We start from the raw sequence: 20,770 nt of genomic DNA, 5'->3' as shown, positions 1-20,770 counted from the left end.
GGGGCCCAGGCATCCTGGAGGGACCCAGGCGTCCGGGTACCCCCCCCCCCCGCACACAAGGGGCCCAGGCATCCGGGTGCCCCCCCCCCCGCCCAAAAGGGGCCCAGGCGTCCAGGTACCCCCCCACACACAAGGGGCCCAGGCGTCCGGGTGCCCCCCCACACACACACAAGGGGCCCAGGCGTCTGGGTGCTCCCCAAAAAGGGGCCCAGGCGTCCGGGTACCCCCCCAACAAGGGGCCCAGGCGTCCGGGTCTGTCCCATCCTCCCGCATCCTCCCCCCCCCCGCCTTGTCCCGGGGCCCAGGCGTCCGGGCCGGCCCCTTCCGAAGTCCAAGACCCTCCTTCCCTTCCCGCCCAGGGGCCCAGGCGTCCGGGCCGGCCCCTTCCCGCCGCGGGGCCCAGGCGTCCGGGCGCTTCCTTACATGGGCACCGCGGGGCCCCGCGCGGGGCGGTGCCGGGGGGGGCCGCGCCCGGCCCCCGCCATGGACGACCTGGGTGAGGCCCCGCGTCCCTCCGTCCCGCCGCTGTCTCGTTCCCTCCATCTGCCTCCGTCCGTCTCCTTCCATCCATCCGTGTCCGTCTCCTTCCCTCCGTCTGTCTCCTTCCCTCCGTCCACGTCTGTCTCCTTCCCTCCATCCGCCTCCGTCTGTCTCCTTCCCTCCATCCGTGTCCGTCCGTCTCGTTCCCTCCGTCCGCATCTGTCCGTCTCCTTCCCTCCGTCCGCGTCTGTCTCGTTCCCTCCTTCCACATCCCTCTGTCTCATTCCCTCCATCCGCCTCCGTCCGTCTCCTTCCCTCCATCCGTGTCCGTCCGTCTCGTTCCCTCCGTCCGCATCTGTCCGTCTCCTTCCCTCCGTCCGCGTCTGTCTCGTTCCCTCCTTCCACATCCCTCTGTCTCGTTCCCTCCATCCGCCTCCGTCCGTCTCCTTCCCTCCGTCCATGTCTGTCTCCTTCCCTCTATCTGTGTCCGTCCGTCTCGTTCCCTCCATCCCGCGTCTGTCCGTCCCGTTCCCTCTGTCTGCGTCTGTCTCGTTCCCTCCATCTCCATCCGTCCGTCCCATTCCCTCCATCTGTGTCCGTCTCGTTCCCTCCATCCGTGTCCATCTCTTTCCCTCCATCTCCATCCATCCGTCCCATTCCCTCCATCCGTGTCTGTCTCGTTCCCTCCATCCGCATCCGTCTGTCTCCTTCCCTCTGTCCATGTCTGTCCCATTCCCTCCATCCACGTCTGTCTCATTCCCTCCATCTGTGTCCGTCTCGTTCCCTCCATCCCGCGTCTGTCCGTCCCGTTCCCTCTGTCTGCGTCTGTCTCGTTCCCTCCATCTCCATCCGTCCGTCCCATTCCCTCCATCTGTGTCCGTCTCGTTCCCTCCATCCGTGTCCATCTCTTTCCCTCCATCTCCATCCATCCGTCCCATTCCCTCCATCCGTGTCTGTCTCGTTCCCTCCATCCGCATCCGTCTGTCTCCTTCCCTCTGTCCATGTCTGTCCCATTCCCTCCATCCACGTCTGTCTCATTCCCTCCATCTGTGTCCGTCTCGTTCCCTCTATCCCGCGTCTGTCCGTCCCGTTCCCTCTGTCTGCGTCTGTCTCGTTCCCTCCATCCGCTTCCGTCCGTCTCATACCCTCCGTCTGCATCCGTCTGTCTCATTCCTCCCATCCCGCGTCCATCCGTTGGCCCCGTCTCGTTCCCTCCATCCCGTGTCCGTCTGTCCCACATCCCTCCATCCGCGGCCGTCCCGTCCCCTCCATCCGCGTCCCTCCGTCGGCCCTGCTTCGTTCCCTCCATCCTGATCCCCGTCTGCTCCGTTCGGTCCCTGTGATCCCGCACTCCTCCGTCGGCCCCGTCTCCTTCCCCCCATTCCATGTCCTCCATCATCTCCATCTCCTTCCCCCTATCCCGTCTCCTCCATCCTGCCTGTCTCCTTCCCTCCATCCCATCTCCTCCATCCTGCCTGTCTCCTTCCCTCCATCCCATCTCCTTCCCCCTATCCCGTCTCCTCCATCCTGCCTGTCTCCTTCCCTCCATCCCATCTCCTTCCCTCCATCCTGTCTCCTTCCCCCGATCCCGTCTCCTCCATCACCTCCATCTCCTTCCCCCTATCCCGTCTCCTCCATCCTCCCTGTCTCCTTCCCTCCTTCCTGTCTCCTTCCTCCCATCCCATCTCCTCCATCGTCCCTGTCTCCTTCCCTCCATCCCATCTCCTTCCCCCCCATCCTGTCTCCTTCCCTCCATCCTGTCTCCTTCCTCCCATCCCGTCTCCTCCATCATCTCCATCTCCTTCCCCCATCCCGTCTCCTCCATCCTGTCTCATTCCCTCCATCCTGTTTCCTCCATCATCTCTATCTCCTTCCCTCCATCCCATCTCCTCCATCACCTCCATCTCCTTCCCTCCATCCCATCTCCTTCCCCCCCATCCTGTCTCCTTCCCTCCATCCCGTCTCCTCCATCACCTCCATCTCCTTCCCTCCATCCCGTCTCCTCCATCCTCCCTGTCTCCTTCCTCCCATCCCATCTCCTCCATCTCCATCTCCTTCCCTCCATCCCATCTCCTCCATCTTCATTTCCTTCCTTCCATCCCTGTCTCCTTCCCTCCATCCCATCTCCTCCATTGTCTCTGTCTCCTTCCTCCCATCCCATCTCCTTCCACCCATCCCGTCTCCTCCATCTCCATCTCCTTCCCTCCATCCCATCTCCTTCCCTCCTCCCTGTCTCCTTCCTCCCATCCCGTCTCCTCCATCATCTCCATCTCCTTCCCCCTATCCCGTCTCCTCCATCCTGTCTCCTTCCTCCCATCCCATCTCCTCCATCGTCCCTGTCTCCTTCCCTCCATCTCCATCTCCTCCATCACCTCCATTTCCATCCCTCCATCCTCTCTCCTCCATCCCGTCTCCTTCCCTCCATCTCCGTCTCCTCCATCACCTCCATCTCCTTCCCTCCATCCTCTCTCCTCCATCCCGTCTCCTTCCCTCCATCCCATCTCCTCCATCATCTCCATCTCCTTCCCTCCATCCCGTCTCCTTCCCTCCATCTCCATCTCCTCCATCATCTCCATCTCCTTCCCTCCATCCCATCTCCTTCCCCCCATCCCATCTCCTCCATCATCTCTGTCTCCTTCCCTCCATCCCGTCTCCTCCATTATCTCTCCTTCCCTCCATCATGTCTCCTTCCCTCCATCCCGTCTCCTTCCTCCCATCCCATCTCCTCCATCATCTCTGTCTCCTTCCCTCCATCCCGTCTCCTCCATTATCTCTCCTTCCCTCCATCATGTCTCCTTCCCTCCATCCCATCTCCTTCCCCCCATCCCATCTCCTCCATCATCTCTGTCTCCTTCCCTCCATCCCGTCTCCTCCATTATCTCTCCTTCCCTCCATCCTCTCTCCTTCCCTCCATCCCATCTCCTTCCTCCCATCCCGTCTCCTCCATCGTCCCTGTCTCCTTCCCTCCATCTCCATCTCCTCCATCACCTCCATTTCCATCCCTCCATCCCCTCTCCTCCATCCCATCTCCTTCCTCCCATCCCGTCTCCTCCATCATCTCTGTCTCCTTCACTCCATCCCATCTCCTTCCTCCCATCCCCTCTCCTCCATCCCGTCTCCTTCCCTCCATCCCGTCTCCTCCATCTCCATCTCCTTCCCTCCATCCCATCTCCATCTCCTCCATCTCCATCTCCTCCATCCTCCCTGTCTCCTTCCCCCCATCCCACCCCCCCCTCACCCAGGGGGGGGACGATCCCACGGGTCCCCCCGGACGCCTGGGCCCCCCCGGACGCCTGGGCCCCCCCCGACGCCCCCCCCTCAACGCCGCCCCCCCCCAGACGCGCTGCTGGCCGACCTGGAGACCACGAGCTGCCACCTGGGCCGACACCCGGTGCTGCTGCCCCAGGCGCCCGCCGGACCCCCGGACCCCCCCGCCGGGACCCCCGGGACCCCCGGGGACCCCCCCCGGCCCCCGCCGCCCCCCTGCGGCCCCGTGAGCCCCGGCCACCGCGGGGAGGGGGGGGGGGGACACGGTGGAGGCATCTGGGGGGGCTTGGGGACATCGGGGACCCCACGGATGGGGACATGGGGGATGGGGGTCTTGGGGACACGGGGGACATTGGGGACCCTGAGGATGGGGACATTGGGGGATGGGGGACCTTGGGGACATCGGGGACATTGGGGACCCCGAGGATGGGGACATTGGGGGATGGAGATCTTGGGGACATGGGGACATTGGGGACCCCAAGGATGGGGACATGGGGGTGGGGGTCTTGGGGACATCGGGGACATTGGGGACCCTGAGGATGGGGACATGGGGGATGGAGATCTTGGGGACATGGGGACATTGGGGACCCCAAGGATGGTGACCTTGGGGATGGGGGTCTTGGGGACATGGGGACATTGGGGACCCTGAGGATGGGGACATGGGGGATGGGAGACCTTGGGGACATGGGGACATTGGGGACCCCACGGATGGGGACATGGGGGATGGGGGACCTTGGGGACATGGGGACATGGGGGATGGGGGTCTTGGGGACATTGGGGACCCCACGGATGGGGACATGGGGGATGGAGGACCTTGGGGACATGGGGACATGGGGGATGGGGGTCTTGGGGACATTGGGGACCCCACGGATGGTGACCTTGGGGATGGGGGGGTCTTGGGGACATCAGGGACATTGGGGACCCCGAGGATGGGGACATGGGGGATGGGGAGTTTGGGGACATTGGGGACATGGGGACATGGGGACATGGGGGACCTTGGGGACAGGGGGACATTGGGCACCTCAATGCCCCCAGGATGGGGACATCGTTGGGGACACAACGGGGGGGGGGGGACACACACCGCCAGGCCCCCCCCCCCAATGTCCCCATTAACCCCCCGCGTGCCGGTGCCCAGGCGCCCAGCGGGGCCCCCCCGGCGGGGGGTGACACCGAGCAGCTCTACAGGTACATTGGGGACACTGGGGGTGGGGGGGGGGACACCGGGGACGGGGACGCGGTGGGACAGGCCCCCACCCTGTGTGTGTCCCCCCCCCCCAACCCAGCACCGTGCACAAGGCCCGGCCCCCCCGCGGCCCCCCCCGGTCCCCGACGGCCCCCGGCCTGGGCGAGCTCGACCGGCTCCTGCGAGACCTCGACGTCACCCACTGCTCCATCGCAGGTACCCCGGGGACCCCCCCCCCCAAAAACGGGGACCCCAAAACACCCGGGGACCCCCCAAAAAAACAGGGACCCCAAAATACCCTGGGACCCCAAAAAACCTCCCAGGGACCCCAAAAACCACCCTGGGGACCCCAAAACTACCCTGGGGACCCCCAAAATCCACCCTGGGGACCCCAAAATCCACCCTGGAGACCCCCAAACCACCCTGGGGACCCCCAAAACCACCCTGGAGACCCCAAAATCCACCCTGGAGACCCCCAAAACCACCCCAGAGACCCCAAACCCACCCAGGGGACCCCAAAACCACCCCAGAGACCCCAAACCACCCTGGGGACCCCCAAAACCACCCTGGAGACCCCCCAAAACCCCCTGGAGACCCCCCAAAATCCACCCTGGAGACCCCAACCCACCCTGGGGACCCCAAATCCACCCTGGAGACCCCCCAAACCACCCCAGAGACCCCAAAACCACCCTGGGGACCCCCAAAATCCACCCCGGGGACCCCAAACCCACCCAGGGGACCCCAAAACCACCCCAGAGACCCCAAACCACCCTGGGGACCCCCAAAACCACCCTGGAGACCCCCAAAACCACCCCAGAGACCCCAAACTCACCCTGGGGACCCCAAAATCACCATGGGGACCCCAAATCCACCCCAAAGACCCCAAAACCACCCTGGAGACCCCCAAATCCACCCTGGGGACCCCAAATCCACCCTGGGGACCCCCAAAATCCACCCTGGAGACCCCAAATCCACCCTGAAGACCCCAAACCCACCCAGGGGACCCCCAAAATCCACCCTGGAGACCCGAAACCGCCCTGGGGACCCCAAATCCACCCTGGGGACCCCCAAAACCACCCTGGAGACCCCCAAATCCACCCTGGGGACCCCAAATCCACCCTGGGGACCCCCAAAATCCACCCTGGAGACCCCAAATCCACCCTGAAGACCCCAAACCCACCCAGGGGACCCCCAAAATCCACCCTGGAGACCCGAAACCGCCCTGGGGACCCCAAATCCACCCTGGAGACCCCCAAATCCACCCTGGGGACCCCAAACCCACCCTGGGGACCCCCAAAATCCACCCCGGAGACCCCGACCCGCCCCGTCCCCCCGCGGCAGACGAGATCCTGGCCCAGTTCCCGCCGCTGAAGGGCCCCGACGGGGAGAAGAAGGCGGAGGAGGAGGAGGAGGAGGCCGAAGACGGGGCGTCCCCGCCGCGGTGAGTGGCACCCGTGGGGCCGGGGACCCCCCCCAAGGGGGTGCACCCCCATATGGGGTGACCGTGGGGCGCTGCCCCCCAAGATGGGGTGACCATGGGGTGCTGCCCCCCAACGTGGGGTGACCATGGGGTGCTGCCCCCCAAGATGGGGTCACCCAAGGGTGCTGCCCCCAATGTGGGGTGACCATGGGGTGATGCCCCCCAAGATGGGGTCACCATGGGGTGCTGCCCCCCAAGATGGGGTGACCCAAGGGTGCTGCCCCCCAACGTGGGGTGACCATGGGGTGCTGCCCCCCAACGTGGGGTCACCCAAGGGTGCTGCCCCCCAAGATGGGGTGACCATGGGGTGCTGCCCCCCAACGTGGGGTGACCATGGGGTGCTGCCCCCCAACATGGGGTCACCCAAGGGTGCTGCCCCCCAACATGGGGTGACACCAGGCATCTGCACCCAACGTGGGGTGACCATGGGGTGCTGCCCCCCAATGTGGGGTGACCCAAGGGTGCTGTCCCCAACGTGGGGTGACCATGGGGTGCTGCCCCCCAAGGTGGGGTGACCATGGGGTGCTGCCCCCCAAGATGGGGTCACCATGGGGTGCTGCCCCCCAAGGTGGGGTGACCATGGGGTGCTGCCCCCCAAGATGGGGTCACCATGGGGTGCTGCCCCCCAACGTGGGGTGACCATGGGGTGCTGCCCCCCAACGTGGGGTCACCCAAGGGTGCTGCCCCCCAACATGGGGTCACCATGGGGTGCTGCCCCACAAGATGGAGTCACCCAAGGGTGCTGCCCTACAAGATGGGGTGACACCGGGCATCTGCACCCAACGTGGGGTGACCATGGGGTGCTGCCCCCCAAGATGGGGTCACCCAAGGGTGCTGCCCCCCAATGTGGGGTCACCCAAGGGTGCTGCCCCCCAACGTGGGGTGACACCGGGCATCTGCACCCAACGTGGGGTGACCATGGGGTGCTGCCCCCCAACATGGGGTCACCCAAGGGTGCTGCACCCCAATGTGGGGTCACCCAAGGGTGCTGCCCCCCAACGTGGGGTGACACCGGGCATCTGCACCCAACGTGGGGTGACCATGGGGTGCTGCCCCCCAACATGGGGTCACCCAAGGGTGCTGCACCCCAACGTGCGGTGACACCAGGCATCTGCACCCAACGTGGGGTGACCATGGGGTGCTGCCCCCCAACATGGGGCCACCATGGGGTGCTGCCCCCCAACATGGGGTCACCCAAGGGTGCTGCCCCCAATGTGGGGTGACCATGGGGTGCTGCCCCCCAAGATGGGGTCGCCCAAGGGTGCTGCACCCCAATGTGGGGTGACCATGGGGTGCTGCCCCCCAACGTGGGGTCACCCAAGGGTGCTGCCCCCAACGTGGGGTGACCATGGGGTGCTGCCCCCCAAGATGGGGCTACCCAAGGGTGCTGCCCCCAAGATGGGGTCACCCAAGGGTGCTGCCCCCCAACGTGGGGTGACCATGGGGTGCTGCCCCCCAAGATGGGGCCACCCAAGGGTGCTGCCCCCCAAGATGGGGTCACCATGGGGTGCTGCCCCCCAAGATGGGGTCACCACAGGGTTCTCCACCTAACACAGCGCACGGGGACGTGTCACCCCACGGGTGCCCCCCCCGGCATCACCCTGACCACACGCGTGTCCCCCCCCCCCCCCCCCCAGACCCAGCACCCCGGGGCCCCCCCCGGCGCCGCCCTCGGCCTCCTCGGCCACCCAGGAGCTCGACCGCCTCATGGCCTCCCTCTCCGACTTCCGCCTCCGCAGCACCGTGAGTGGGGCGCGGCGTGGGGCGGGACGCGCCCGGGTGACCCCCCCCCCCCCAAATGCAGCACCCACGGGTGACGCCGTGGTTTCCCCCCCCCCGCACACAGCCGCCGCCGCAACAGCCGGCGCCCGGCAGCCTGGACTCCATGCTGGTGCTGCTACAGTCGGACCTGAGCCGCCGCGGGGTGCCCACGGGGTCCAAGGGGGTCTGCGGCGCCTGCCGGAAGCCCATCGCCGGGCAGGTGGGTGACGCCGGGGGTGGGGGCACCCGGCGGGGGTGCGGCCCGATGTGGGGGACACCCCCCACCCCCCGGGGTGCCGCAGCCCAGCGTTGGGTTGACCCGAGCGGGATGCCGGTTGACGTTGGGTGGTGCAGCCCAACGCTGGGGTCCTCCAAGGGTGGTGGATCCCAATGTGGGGTGACACCGGGGTGCTGCACGTCGATATGGGGTGACACCGGGGTGGTGGACCTCAATATGGGGTGACACCGGGGTGATGCCCCCCAATATGGGGTCCAGGGTGGTGCACCCCAACGTTGGGGTCCTCCAAGGGTGCCGGACCCCAATGTGGGGTGACACCGGGGTGCCGGACGTCAATATGGGGTGACATCGGGGTGGTGGACCTCAATATGGGGTGACACCGGGGTGGTGGACCTCAATATGGGGTGACACTGGGGTGATGCCCCCCAATATGGGGTCCAGGGTGGTGCACCCCAACGTTGGGGTCCTCCAAGGGTGCCGGACCCCAATGTGGGGTGACACCGGGGTGCCGGACGTCAATATGGGGTGACATCGGGGTGGTGGACCTCAATATGGGGTGACACTGGGGTGATGCCCCCCAATATGGGGTCCAGGGTGGTGCACCCCAACGCTGGGGTCCTCCAAGGGTGCCGGACCCCAATGTGGGGTGACACCGGGGTGCCGGACGTCAATATGGGGTGACATCGGGGTGGTGGACCTCAATATGGGGTGACACCGGGGTGGTGGACCTCAATATGGGGTGACACTGGGGTGATGCCCCCCAATATGGGGTCCAGGGTGGTGCACCCCAACGTTGGGGTCCTCCAAGGGTGCCGGACCCCAATGTGGGGTGACACCGGGGTGCCGGACGTCAATATGGGGCGACCCAAGGGAGACGCACGTCAACATGGGGCGACCCAACGGAGAAGCACGTCAACATGGGGCGACCCAAGGGAGACGCCCCCCAATATGGGGTCCGGGGTGGTGCACCCCAACGTTGGGGTCCTCCAAGGGTGCTGGACCCCAGTGTGGGGTGACACCAGGGTGCCGGACGTCAACATGGGGCGACCCAAGGGAGACGCACGTCAACATGGGGCGACCCAAGGGAGACGCCCCCCAATATGGAGTCCAGGGTGGTGCACCCCAACATTGGGGTCCTCCAAGGGTGGTGGACCCCAATGTGGAGTGACACCGGGGTGCCGACCATCAATATGGGGCAATATAGGGAGACGCACGTCAACATGGGGCGACCCAACGGAGACGCCCCCCAATATGGGGTCCAGGGTGGTGCACCCCAACGTTGGGGTCCTCCAAGGGTGCTGGACCCCAATGTGGGGTGACATCGGGGTGCTGAACATCAATATGGGGCGACCCAACGGAGACGCCCCCCAATATGGGGTCCAGGGTGGTGCACCCCAACGTTGGGGTCCTCCAAGGGTGCCAGACCCCAATGTGGGGTGACATCGGGGTGCCGGACGTCAATATGGGGTCACCCAAGGGAGACGCCCCCCAACATGGGGCGACCCAATGGAGAAGCACGTCAACATGGGGCGACCCAAGGGAGACGCCCCCCAATACGGGGCCCGGGGTGCCGCCCCCTGACCCCCACCCCCCCCCCCGCAGGTGGTGACGGCCCTGGGGTGCGCGTGGCACCCCGAGCACTTCGTCTGCGCCCACTGCCAGCGGGCGCTGGGGGGCAGCACCTTCTTCGAGAAGGACGGGGCGCCCTACTGCGAGCGCGACTACTTCCAGCTCTTCGCGCCCCGCTGCGGCCAGTGCGCCCAGCCCATCCTCGACGTGAGGCGCCCATGGGTGCCCCCGGGTGCCCTCCCCTGGGGGGGGCAGTGGTGGAGGGCCTGGGGGGGCTCGGCGCCAAACAGGGTGGTCCCAGGGGTGATGGGGGACGTCCAAGGGTGGTGGAGGGCACCCAAGGGTGTTGGGGGGCACCCAAGGGTGGTGGTGGACACCCAAGGGTGCTGTGGGACGTCCAAGGGTGCTGTGGGACGTCCAAGGGTGCCATTGGGTGACCAAGGGTGCCATGGGGCACACGGGGTGATGGGGGACGCCCAAGGGTGCCATGGGACATCCAAGAAGGCCACGGGATGCCCAAGGGTGGTGGAGGGCACCCAAGAGGGTTGGGTGACACCCAAGGGTGGTGGTGGGCACCCAAGGGTGTTGGGGGACACCCAAGGGTGCCATTGGATGACCAAGGGTGCCATGGGATGCCCAAGGGTGGTGGTGGACACCCAAGGGTGCCATGGGACTCCCAGTGGTGGTGGGGGACGCCCAAGGGCGGTGAAGGGCACCCAAAGGTGTTGTGGGACACCCAAGGGTGTTGGGGGACACCCAAGGGTGCCATTGGCTGTCCAAGGGTGCCATGGGGCACACAACGGTGGTGGGGGACACTCAAAGGTGGTGGAGGACACCCAAAGGTGCTGGGGGATGCCCAAGGGTGCCGTGGGACACCCAAGGGTGCCATGGGATGACCAAGGGTGCCATGGGACATCCGAGAAGGTCATGGGATGCCTAAGGGTGCTGTGGGACACCCAAGGGTGCCGGGGGACGCCCAAGGGTGCCATGGGACGCCCAAGGGTGCTGGGGGATGCCCAAGGGTGCCATGGGACACCCAAGGGCGCAATGGGACACCCAAGGGTTTCATGGGACACCCAAGGGTGGTGGAGGGCACCCAAGGGTGCTGGGGGACCCCCGGGGTGGGTGGTGACATCCCCCCCCCGTTTCCTCGGGCAGAAAATGGTGACGGCGCTGGACAAGAACTGGCACCCCGAGCACTTCTGCTGCGTCAAGTGCGGGCGGCCCTTCGGCGAGGAAGGTGGGTGTCACCCGCGTCCCCACGGCCCCGGGTCCTTGTGCCCGTGTGTCCCCATGTCCCCAGGTCCTGTCACCTCCCTGGGGGTCCCACCACCATCCTCCATGTCCCCATGTCTTGTCACCTCCACGGGGGTCCCACCACCATCCCCATGTCCCCGTGTCTTGTCACCTCCATGGGGGTCCCACCACCATCCTCCATGTCCCCATGTCTTGTCACCTCCACGGGGGTCCCACCACCATCCCCATGTCCTCCACGTCCCCATGTCCTTGTCTCCATGTCCCCAGGTCCTGTCACCTCCACGGGGGTCCACCACCAGCCCCATGTCCCCATGGCCTTGTCCCCATGTCCCCATGTCCTGTCACCTCCACGGGGGTCCCACCACCATCTCCATGTCCCCACGTCCTTGTCCCCATGTCCCCACGTCCCATCACCTCCATGGGGGTCCCACCACCATCCCCATGTCCCCATGTCCTCGTGTCCCCATGTCCCCACGTCCCATCACCTCCATGGGGGTCCCACCACCATCCCCATGTCCCCATGTCCTCGTGTCCCCATGTCCCCACGTCCCATCACCTCCACGGGGGTCCCACCACCATCCCCACGTCCCCATGTCCTCGTGTCCCCATGTCCCCACGTCCCATCACCTCCATGGGGGTCCCACCACCATCCCCACGTCCCCATGTCCTCGTGTCCCCATGTCCCCATGTCCCATCACCTCCGCGGGGGTCCCACCACCATCCCCACGTCCCCATGTCCTTGTCCCCATGTCCCCACGTCCCATCACCTCCACGGGGGTCCCACCACCATCCCCACGTCCCCATGTCCTCGTGTCCCCATGTCCCCATGTCCCATCACCTCCGCGGGGGTCCCACCACCATCCCCACGTCCCCATGTCCTTGTCCCCATGTCCCCACGTCCCATCACCTCCACGGGGGTCCCACCACCATCCCCACGTCCCCATGTCCCCGTGTCCCCATGTCCCCACGTCCCATCACCTCCGCGGGGGTCCCACCACCATCCCCACGTCCCCATGTCCTCGTGTCCCCATGTCCCCACGTCCCGTCACCTCCATGGGGGTCCCACCACCATCCCCACGTCCCCATGTCCTCGTGTCCCCATGTCCCCACGTCCCGTCACCTCCATGGGGGTCCCACCACCATCCCCACGTCCCCATGTCCTCGTGTCCCCATGTCCCCACGTCCCGTCACCTCCATGGGGGTCCCACCACCATCCCCACGTCCCCATGTCCTCGTGTCCCCATGTCCCCACGTCCCATCACCTCCACGGGGGTCCCACCACCATCCCCACGTCCCCATGTCCTCGTGTCCCCATGTCCCCACGTCCCATCACCTCCATGGGGGTCCCACCACCAGCCCCATGTGTCCCCATGTCCCCATGTCCTCGTGTCCCCATGTCCCCATGTCCCCGTGTCTTGTCACCTCCACGGGGCTCCCACCACCATCCCCTCGCCCCATCACCTCCGCGGGGGTCTCCCCGCCGTGCCACCTCCCTGGCCGCCCCCCCCAGCCCCACGGCGTCCCCACGGCGTCCCCACGGCGGGTCCCCGCAGGCTTCCTGGAGAAGGACGGCCAGCAGTACTGCCGGCAGGACTTCGCCGAGCTCTTCGCCAGCCGCTGCCGGGGCTGCGGGCGGCCCATCCTGGAGGGCTACGTGGCCGCCCTCGAGGGTCTCTGGCACCCCGAGTGCTTCGTCTGCGGGGTGAGCCGCCCCCCCCGTGTCCCCCGTGTCCCCAAGAGCCATTCGTGTCCCCATGTCCCCATCCCGGACAGCCCTGATGGCCCCGACCCCGGGAGGGCTCCACGTCCCCACGGCCCCACGTCCCCTCTGGCACCCCCAGGGCTTTGTCCGTGGGGTGAGCGGCCCCCCCCCCCGTGTCCCCCATGTCCCCAAGAGCCATTCGTGTCCCCATGTCCCCATCCCGGACAGCCCTGATGGCCCCGACCCCGGGAGAGCTTCACGGCCTCCATCCCAGTGTCCCCGTGTCCTGGATGTCCCCGTCCCCACGTCCCCGTGTCCCTGATGTCCCCCAGGGGAGCTTTGTGCCCCCCAACCCCATGTCCCTGTCCCCTTGTCCCCATGTCCCCGTGTCCCTGATGTCCCCCAGGAGACCTTCGTGACCTCCATCCCCATGTCCCCGTGTCCTCGATGTCCCTGTCCCCTTGTCCCCATGTCCCCATGTCCCTGATGTCCCCCAGGAGAGCTTCACGCCCTCCATCCCAGTGTCCCCGTGTCCCTGATGTCCCCGTCGCCACGTCCCCGTGTCCCTGATGTCCCCCAGGAGAGCTTCATGTCCTCCAACCCCATGTCCCCATGTCCTCAATGTCCCTGTCCCCTTGTCCCCATGTCCCCATGTCCCTGACGTCCCCCAGGAGAGCTTTGTGCCCTCCAACCCCACGTCCCCATGTCCTTGATGTCCCTGTCCCCTTCTCCCCATGTCCCCGTGTCCCTGACGTCCCCCAGGAGAGCTTCACGCCCTCCATCCCCATGTCCCCATGTCCTTGATGTCCCTGTCCCCTTGTCCCCACGTCCCCACGTCCCTGATGTCCCCCAGGAGAGTTTCATGTCCTCCATCCCCACTTCCCCGTGTCCTCGATGTCCCTGTCCCCTTGTCCCCATGTCCCCATGTCCCTGACGTCCCCCAGGGGAGCTTTCTGCCCCCCAACCCCATGTCCCTGTCCCCTTGTCCCCATGTGCCCGTGTCCCTGACGTCCCCCAGGAGAGCTTTGTGCCCTCCAACCCCGCCTCCCCATGTCCTTGATGTCCCCCAGGAGAGCTTCATGTCCTCCATCCCAGTGTCCCCATGTCCTTGATGTCCCTGTTCCCTTGTCCCCATGTCCCCATGTCCCTGATGTCCCCCAGGAGAGCTTCACGCCCTCCATCCCCACGTCCCCATGTCCTTGATGTCCCCCAGGAGAGCTTCATGTCCTCCATCCCCATGTCCCCATGTCCTCGATGTCCCTGTCCCCTTGTCCCCACGTCCCCGTGTCCCTGATGTCCCCCAGGAGAGCTTTGTGCCCTCCATCCCCACGTCCCCGTGTCCTTGATGTCCCTGTCCCCTTGTCCCCATGTCCCTGATGACCCCACCACCCCGGTGTCCCTGACTTCCCCGTGTCCCCGTGTCCTGGATGTCCCCGTCGCCACGTCCCCGTGTCCCTGATGTCCCCCAGGAGAGTTTCATGTCCTCCATCCCCACTTCCCCGTGTCCTCGATGTCCCTGTCCCCTTGTCCCCATGTCCCCATGTCCCTGACGTCCCCCAGGAGAGCTTTCTGCCCCCCAACCCCATGTCCCTGTCCCCTTGTCCCCATGTCCCCGTGTCCCTGACGTCCCCCAGGAGACCTTCGTGCCCTCCATCCCCACGTCCCCATGTCCTCGATGTCCCTGTCCCCTTGTCCCCGTGTCCCCATGTCCCTGACGTCCCCCAGGAGACCTTCGTGCCCTCCATCCCCACGTCCCCGTGTCCTGGATGTCCCCATCCCCACGTCCCCGTGTCCCAGATGTCCCCATCCCCACGTCCCCACCACCGCCGCCGTCCCCGCCGCCCCGGTGTCCCTGACGTCCCCGTGTCCCCAGGAGACCTTCGTGCCCTCCAACCTCATGTCCCTGCCCCAGATGTCCCCATCCCCACGTCCCCATGTCCCAGATGTCCTCCATCCCCACGTCCCCACGTCCCTGATGTCCCCGCCGCCCCGGTGTCCCTGACGTCCCCATGTCCCCGTGTCCCCAGGAGACCTTCGTGCCCTCCATCCCCACGTCCCCATGTCCTTGATGTCCCTGTCCCCATGTCCTGGATGTCCCCATGTCCCCATGTCCCTGACGTCCCCCAGGAGACCTTCGTGCCCTCCATCCCCACGTCCCCGTGTCCCAGATGTCCCCATCCCCACGTCCCCACCACCGCCACCGTCCCCGCCGCCCCGGTGTCCCTGACGTCCCCGTGTCCCCAGGAGACCTTCGTGCCCTCCAACCCCACGTCCCTGCCCCAGATGTCCCCATCCCCACGTCCCCACGTCCCTGACGTCCCCCAGGAGAGCTTCATGTCCTCCATCCCCACGTCCCTGCCCCAGATGTCCCCATCCCCACGTCCCCATGTCCCTGACGTCCCCGTGTCCCCAGGAGACCTTCGTGCCCTCCAACCCCACGTCCCTGCCCCAGATGTCCCCATCCCTGTGTCCCCAGGAGACCTTCGTGCCCTCCATCCCCACGTCCCCGTGTCCCAGATGTCCCCATCCCCACGTCCCCATGTCCCAGATGTCCCCATCCCCACGTCCCCACGTCCCTGATGTCCCCGCCGCCCCGGTGTCCCTGACGTCCCCGTGTCCCCGTGTCCCCAGGAGACCTTCGTGCCCTCCATCCCCACGTCCCTATGTCCTTGATGTCCCTGTCCCCTTGTCCCCTTGTCCCCATGTCCCCACGTCCCTGATGTCCCCCAGGAGAGCTTCACGTCCTCCATCCCCACGTCCCCGTGTCCCAGATGTCCCCGTCCCCACGTCCCCATGTCCCAGATGTCCCCATCCCCATGTCCCTGTCCCAGATGTCCCCATCCCCATGTCCCCATGTCCCTGATGTCCCCAGGAGACCTTCGTGCCCTCCATCCCCACGTCCCCGTGTCCCAGATGTCCCCATCCCCATGTCCACACGTCCCAGATGTCCCTGTCCCCATGTCCCCATGTCCCTGATGTCCCCCAGGAGACCTTCGTGACCTCCATCCCCACGTCCCTGCCCCAGATGTCCCCATCCCCACGTCCCCACGTCCCAGATGTCCCCATCCCCATGTCCCCACGTCCCAGATGTCCCTGTCCCCATGTCCCCATGTCCCTGATGTCCCCCAGGAGAGCTTCGTGACCTCCATCCCCACGTCCCCGTGTCCCAGATGTCCCCGTCCCCACGTCCCCGTGTCCCAGATGTCCCCATCCCTGTGTCCCCACGCCCCTGACGTCCCCGTGTCCCCAGGAGTGCCTGGCGCCCTTCGCGGCGGGCACCTTCTTCGAGGCCGGGGGGCGGCCCTACTGCGAGCGGCACGCGGCCGGGGGCCGGGCCCAGGCGTGCCGGGGCTGCGGGGAGCCCATCGCCGGCCGCTGCGTCACCGCCATGGCCCAGCGCTTCCACCCCGAGCACTTCGTCTGCGCCTTCTGCCGCCGGCCCCTGGCCAAGGGGCCCTTCCAGGAGCAGGCGGGCAAGGCCTACTGCCAGCCCTGCTTCCGACGCCTCTTCGGGTGACGGGGCGCGGCGGGGCCCCACGCCGCCGTGGGGCGCCCCACGGATCCCCCCCCCCCCCGCCGACCCGCCCCGGGACGTCCCATGGATCCTGCTTGCAACCTGCTTGGAGCCCGCTTGGGTTCGACGTGGTGGTTTGAGGGGGCTTCATGCATCGTGGTGGCACCAAGAAGATGTCCTGACCCACAGCTCGGCCCCATAGAGCCCCATAGAGCCCCCCATGACCTCCTGGGACGTCCCATGGATCCTGCTTGGATTCGACATGGTGGTTTGAGGGGGCTTCATGCATCGTGGTGGCACCAAGAAGATGTCCTGACCCACGGCTCGGCCCCATAGAGCCCCATAGAGCCCCCCATGACCTCCTGGGACGTCCCATGGATCCTGCTTGGAGCCCGCTTGGGTTCAACGTGGTGGTTTGAGGGGGCTTCATGCATCGTGGTGGCACCAAGATGTCCTGACCCACGGCTTGGCCCCATAGAGCCCCATAGAGCCCCCCAACACCCTCCTGGGACGTCCCATGGATCCTGCTTGCAACCTGCTTGGAGCCTGCTTGGGTTCGACGTGGTGGTTTGAGGGGGCTTCATGCATCGTGGTGGCACCAAGAAGATGTCCTGACCCACGGCTTGGCCCCATAGAGCCCCATAGAGCCCCCCATGACCTCCTGGGACGTCCCATGGATCCTGCTTGGAGCCCGCTTGGGTTCGACGTGGTGGTTTGAGGGGGCTTCATGCATCGTGGTGGCACCAAGAAGATGTCCTGACCCACGGCTTGGCCCCATAGAGCCCCATAGAGCCCCCCATGACCTCCTGGGACGTCCCATGGAGCCTGCTTGGAGCCTGCTTGGAGCCCGCTTGGGTTCGACGTGGTGGTTTGAGGGGGCTTCATGCATCGTGGTGGCACCAAGAAGATGTCCTGACCCACAGCTTGGCCCCATAGAGCCCCATAGAGCCCCCCTGGGACGTCCCATGGATCCTGCTTGGAGCCTGCTTGGAGCCCGCTTGGATTCAACATGGTGGTTTGAGGGGGCTTCATGCATCGTGGTGGCACCAAGAAGATGTCCTGACCCACGGCTTGGCCCCATAGAGCCCCACGGAGCCCCCCAACACCCTCCTGGGACGTCCCATGGATCCTCCTTGCAGCCTGCTTGGGTTCGACATGGTGGTTTGAGGAGGTTTCATGCATCGTGGTGGCACCAAGAAGATGTCCTGACCCACGGCTCGGCCCCATAGAGCCCCATAGAGCCACCCAACACCCTCCTGGGACGTCCCATGGAGCCTGCTTGGAGCCTGCTTGGAGCCCGCTTGGGTTCGACGTGGTGGTTTGAGGGGGCTTCATGCATCGTGGTGGCACCAAGAAGATGTCCTGACCCACGGCTCGGTCCCATAGAGCCCCATAGAGCCCCCCTGGGACGTCCCATGGATCCTGCTTGGAGCCCGCTTGGAGCCCGCTTGGGTTCGACGTGGTGGTTTGAGGGGGCTTCATGCATCGTGGTGGCACCAAGAAGATGTCCTGACCCACGGCTCGGCCCCATAGAGCCCCATAGAGCCCCCCATGACCTCCTGGGACGTCCCATGGATCCTCCTTGCAACCTGCTTGGAGCCTGCTTGGATTCGACGTGGTGGTTTGAGGGGGCTTCATGCATCGTGGTGGCACCAAGAAGAAGTCCTGACCCACGGCTCGGCCCCATAGAGCCCCATAGAGCCCCCCTGGGACGTCCCATGGATCCTGCTTGCAACCTGCTTGGAGCCCGCTTGGGTTCGACGTGCTGGTTTGAGGGGGCTTCATGCATCGTGGTGGCACCAAGAAGATGTCCTGACCCACGGCTCAGCCCCATAGAGCCCCATAGAGCCCCCCCATGACCTCCTGGGACGTCCCATGGATCCTGCTTGCAGCCCGCTTGGATTCGACGTGGTGGTTTGAGGGGGCTTCATGGCTCGTGGTGGCACCAAGAAGATGTCCTGACCCACGGCTTGGCCCCATAGAGCCCCATAGAGCCCCCCATGACCTCCTGGGACGTCCCATGGATCCTGCTTGCAGCCTGCTTGGATTCAACATGGTGGTTTGAGGGGGCTTCATGCATCGTGGTGGCACCAAGAAGATGTCCTGACCCACGGCTCGGCCCCATAGAGCCCCATAGAGCCCCCCAACACCCTCCTGGGACGTCCCATGGATCCTCCTTGCAACCTACTTGGAGCCTACTAGGATTCGACATGGTGGTTTGAGGGGATCTCATGGCTCATGGTGGCACCAAGGAGGCCTCCAGACCCACAGCTCGGCCCCATAGAGCCCCATAGAGCCCCCCAACACCCTCCTGGGACGTCCCATGGATCCTCCTTGCAACCTGCTTGGAGCCCGCTGGGGTTCGACGTGGTGGTTTGAGGGGGCTTCATGCATCATGGTGGCACCAAGAAGATATCCTGACCCACAGCTTGGCCCCATAGAGCCCCATAGAGCCCCCATGACCTCCTGGGACGTCCCATGGATCCTGCTTGCAGCCTGCTTGGATTCGACATGGTGGTTTGAGGGGGCTTCATGCATCGTGGTGGCACCAAGATGTCGTGACCCACAGCTCGGCCCCATAGAGCCCCACGGAGCCCCCCCATGACCTCCTGGGACGTCCCATGGAGCCTGCTTGGAGCCTACTTGGAGCCCGCTTGGATTCACCGTGATGGTTTGAGGGGATCTCATGGCTCGTGGTGGCACCAAGGAGGCCTCCAGACCCACAGCTCGGCCCCATAGAGCCCCATAGAGCCCCCCAACACCCTCCTGGGACGTCCCATGGATCCTGCTTGCAGCCTGCTTGGGTTCGACATGGTGGTTTGAGGGGGCTTCATGCATCGTGGTGGCACCAAGAAGATGTCCTGACCCACGGCTTGGCCCCATAGAGCCCCATAGAGCCCCCCATGACCTCCTGGGACGTCCCATGGATCCTGCTTGCAGCCTGCTTGGATTCAACATGGTGGTTTGAGGGGGCTTCATGCATCGTGGTGGCACCAAGAAGATGTCCTGACCCACGGCTCGGCCCCATAGAGCCCCATAGAGCCCCATAGAGCCCCCCCATGACCTCCTGGGACGTCCCATGGATCCTGCTTGGAGCCCCCATGGATCTCCCATGATGCTTTGTGGTGCCCCATAGCCCATGGGGGCACCAGGAGGTCCTGACCCACGGCTCAGCCCCACGGCATTTCCCCCCAAGTGTGGGGCTGACCCATGGATTCCCCCCCCCAGGTCCCATCCCGGCAGCTGCCCCACAGGGGCCGGGTCAGGCCGGGCTGGGGGAGCCCAATGGGGCGCTGGGGGGGGTTACTGGGGGGCCCAGTGGGGCACTGGGGGGTTACTGGGGGGCACTGGGGGGCCCAGTGGGGCACTGGGAGGCTACTGGGGGGCACTGGGGGGCACTGGGGGCCCCCCGGGGTCGCACTTGCTCTTTGCTTGCACAGGCTGAAGATTTTGTATTTATGGGGTTGGGGGATCTGTGGGGCAGGTTGGGGGGCAGGTTGGGGGATCTATGGGGCAGGTTGGGGGGTCTATGGGGCAGATTGAGGGGTCTATGGGGCAGGTGGGGGGATCTATGGGGCAGGTTAGGGGTCTATGGGGCAGGTTGAGGGGTCTATGGGGCAGGTGGGGGATCTATGGGGCAGGTTAGGGGGTCTCTGGGGCAGGTGGGGGATCTATGGGGCAGGTGGGGGGCCTATGGTCTATGGGGCAGGTTGGGGGGTCTATGGGGCAGGTGGGGTATCATTGGGGCAGGTTGGGGGTCTATGGGGCAGGTTGGGGGGATCTATGGGGCAGGTTGGGGGATCTATGGGGCAAGTTGGGGGCTCTATGGGGCAGGTTGAGGTCTATGGGGCAGGTGGGGGGGCCTATGGGGCAGGTGGGGGGGTCTATTGTCTATGGGGCAGTTTGGGGGAATCTATGGGGCAGGTGGGGGAGGTCTATGGGGCAGATTGAGAGGTCTATGGGGCAGGTTGAGGTCTATGGGGCGGGGGATCTATGGGGCAGGTTGGGGGGATCTACGGGGCAGGTTGGGGGATCTATGGGGCAGGTTGGGGGCAGGTGGGGGGGATCTATGGGGCAGGTTGGGGGATCTATGGGGCAGGTGGGGGGCAGGTTGAGGGGGTCTATGGGGCAGGTTGGGGGGATCTATGGGGCAGGTGGGGGTCTATGGGGCAGGTTGGGGGGCAGGTTGGGGGGGATCTATTGGGCAGGCGGGGGGATCTATGGGGCAGGTTGGGGGGCAGGTTGGGGGGGATCTATGGGGCAGGGGAGATCTATGGGGCAGGTGGGGGTCTATGGGGCAGGTTGGGGGGCAGGTTGGG

At 65.9% G+C, this 20,770-nt stretch overlaps 1 protein-coding gene across 2 annotated transcripts; it reads left to right on the top strand.

Moving 5' to 3' along the window:
- Positions 1-316: 316 nt before the first annotated feature.
- TGFB1I1 (transforming growth factor beta 1 induced transcript 1) lies at positions 317-19,931 on the top strand. 2 transcript variants are annotated; one of them, XM_064499510.1, is made up of 11 exons: positions 317-496; positions 3,819-3,973; positions 4,883-4,932; positions 5,031-5,146; positions 6,272-6,371; positions 8,048-8,153; positions 8,257-8,391; positions 10,012-10,185; positions 11,137-11,218; positions 12,746-12,937; positions 16,188-19,931. In XM_064499510.1, exons 1-11 carry the CDS (start codon positions 424-426, stop codon positions 16,589-16,591), a joined length of 1,587 nt encoding a protein of 528 aa, XP_064355580.1. In that variant the 5' UTR covers positions 317-423; the 3' UTR covers positions 16,592-19,931. The 2 variants fall into 2 exon arrangements, with proteins under 2 accessions (XP_064355580.1, XP_064355582.1); XM_064499512.1 differs by having other exon boundaries at positions 12,789-12,937; positions 16,188-16,591.
- Positions 19,932-20,770: the final 839 nt, after the last annotated feature.

Source organism: Dromaius novaehollandiae, chromosome 30, assembly GCF_036370855.1.
Source record: "Dromaius novaehollandiae isolate bDroNov1 chromosome 30, bDroNov1.hap1, whole genome shotgun sequence".
Taxonomy (NCBI): Eukaryota; Metazoa; Chordata; class Aves; order Casuariiformes; family Dromaiidae; genus Dromaius; species Dromaius novaehollandiae.
This window is presented reverse-complemented; position numbering and strand designations above follow the sequence as displayed.

Excerpts from the sequence above, each read along its gene's own strand:
- TGFB1I1 (XM_064499510.1), top strand. The coding sequence starts at position 424 with ATGGGCACCGCGGGGCCCCGCGCGGGGCGGTGCCGGGGGGGGCCGCGC. Across the intron at positions 5,147-6,271 it reads CACCCACTGCTCCATCGCAG|ACGAGATCCTGGCCCAGTTC; the intron begins GTACCCCGGGGA and ends CCCCCGCGGCAG. Across the intron at positions 10,186-11,136 it reads GCGCCCAGCCCATCCTCGAC|AAAATGGTGACGGCGCTGGA; the intron begins GTGAGGCGCCCA and ends TTCCTCGGGCAG.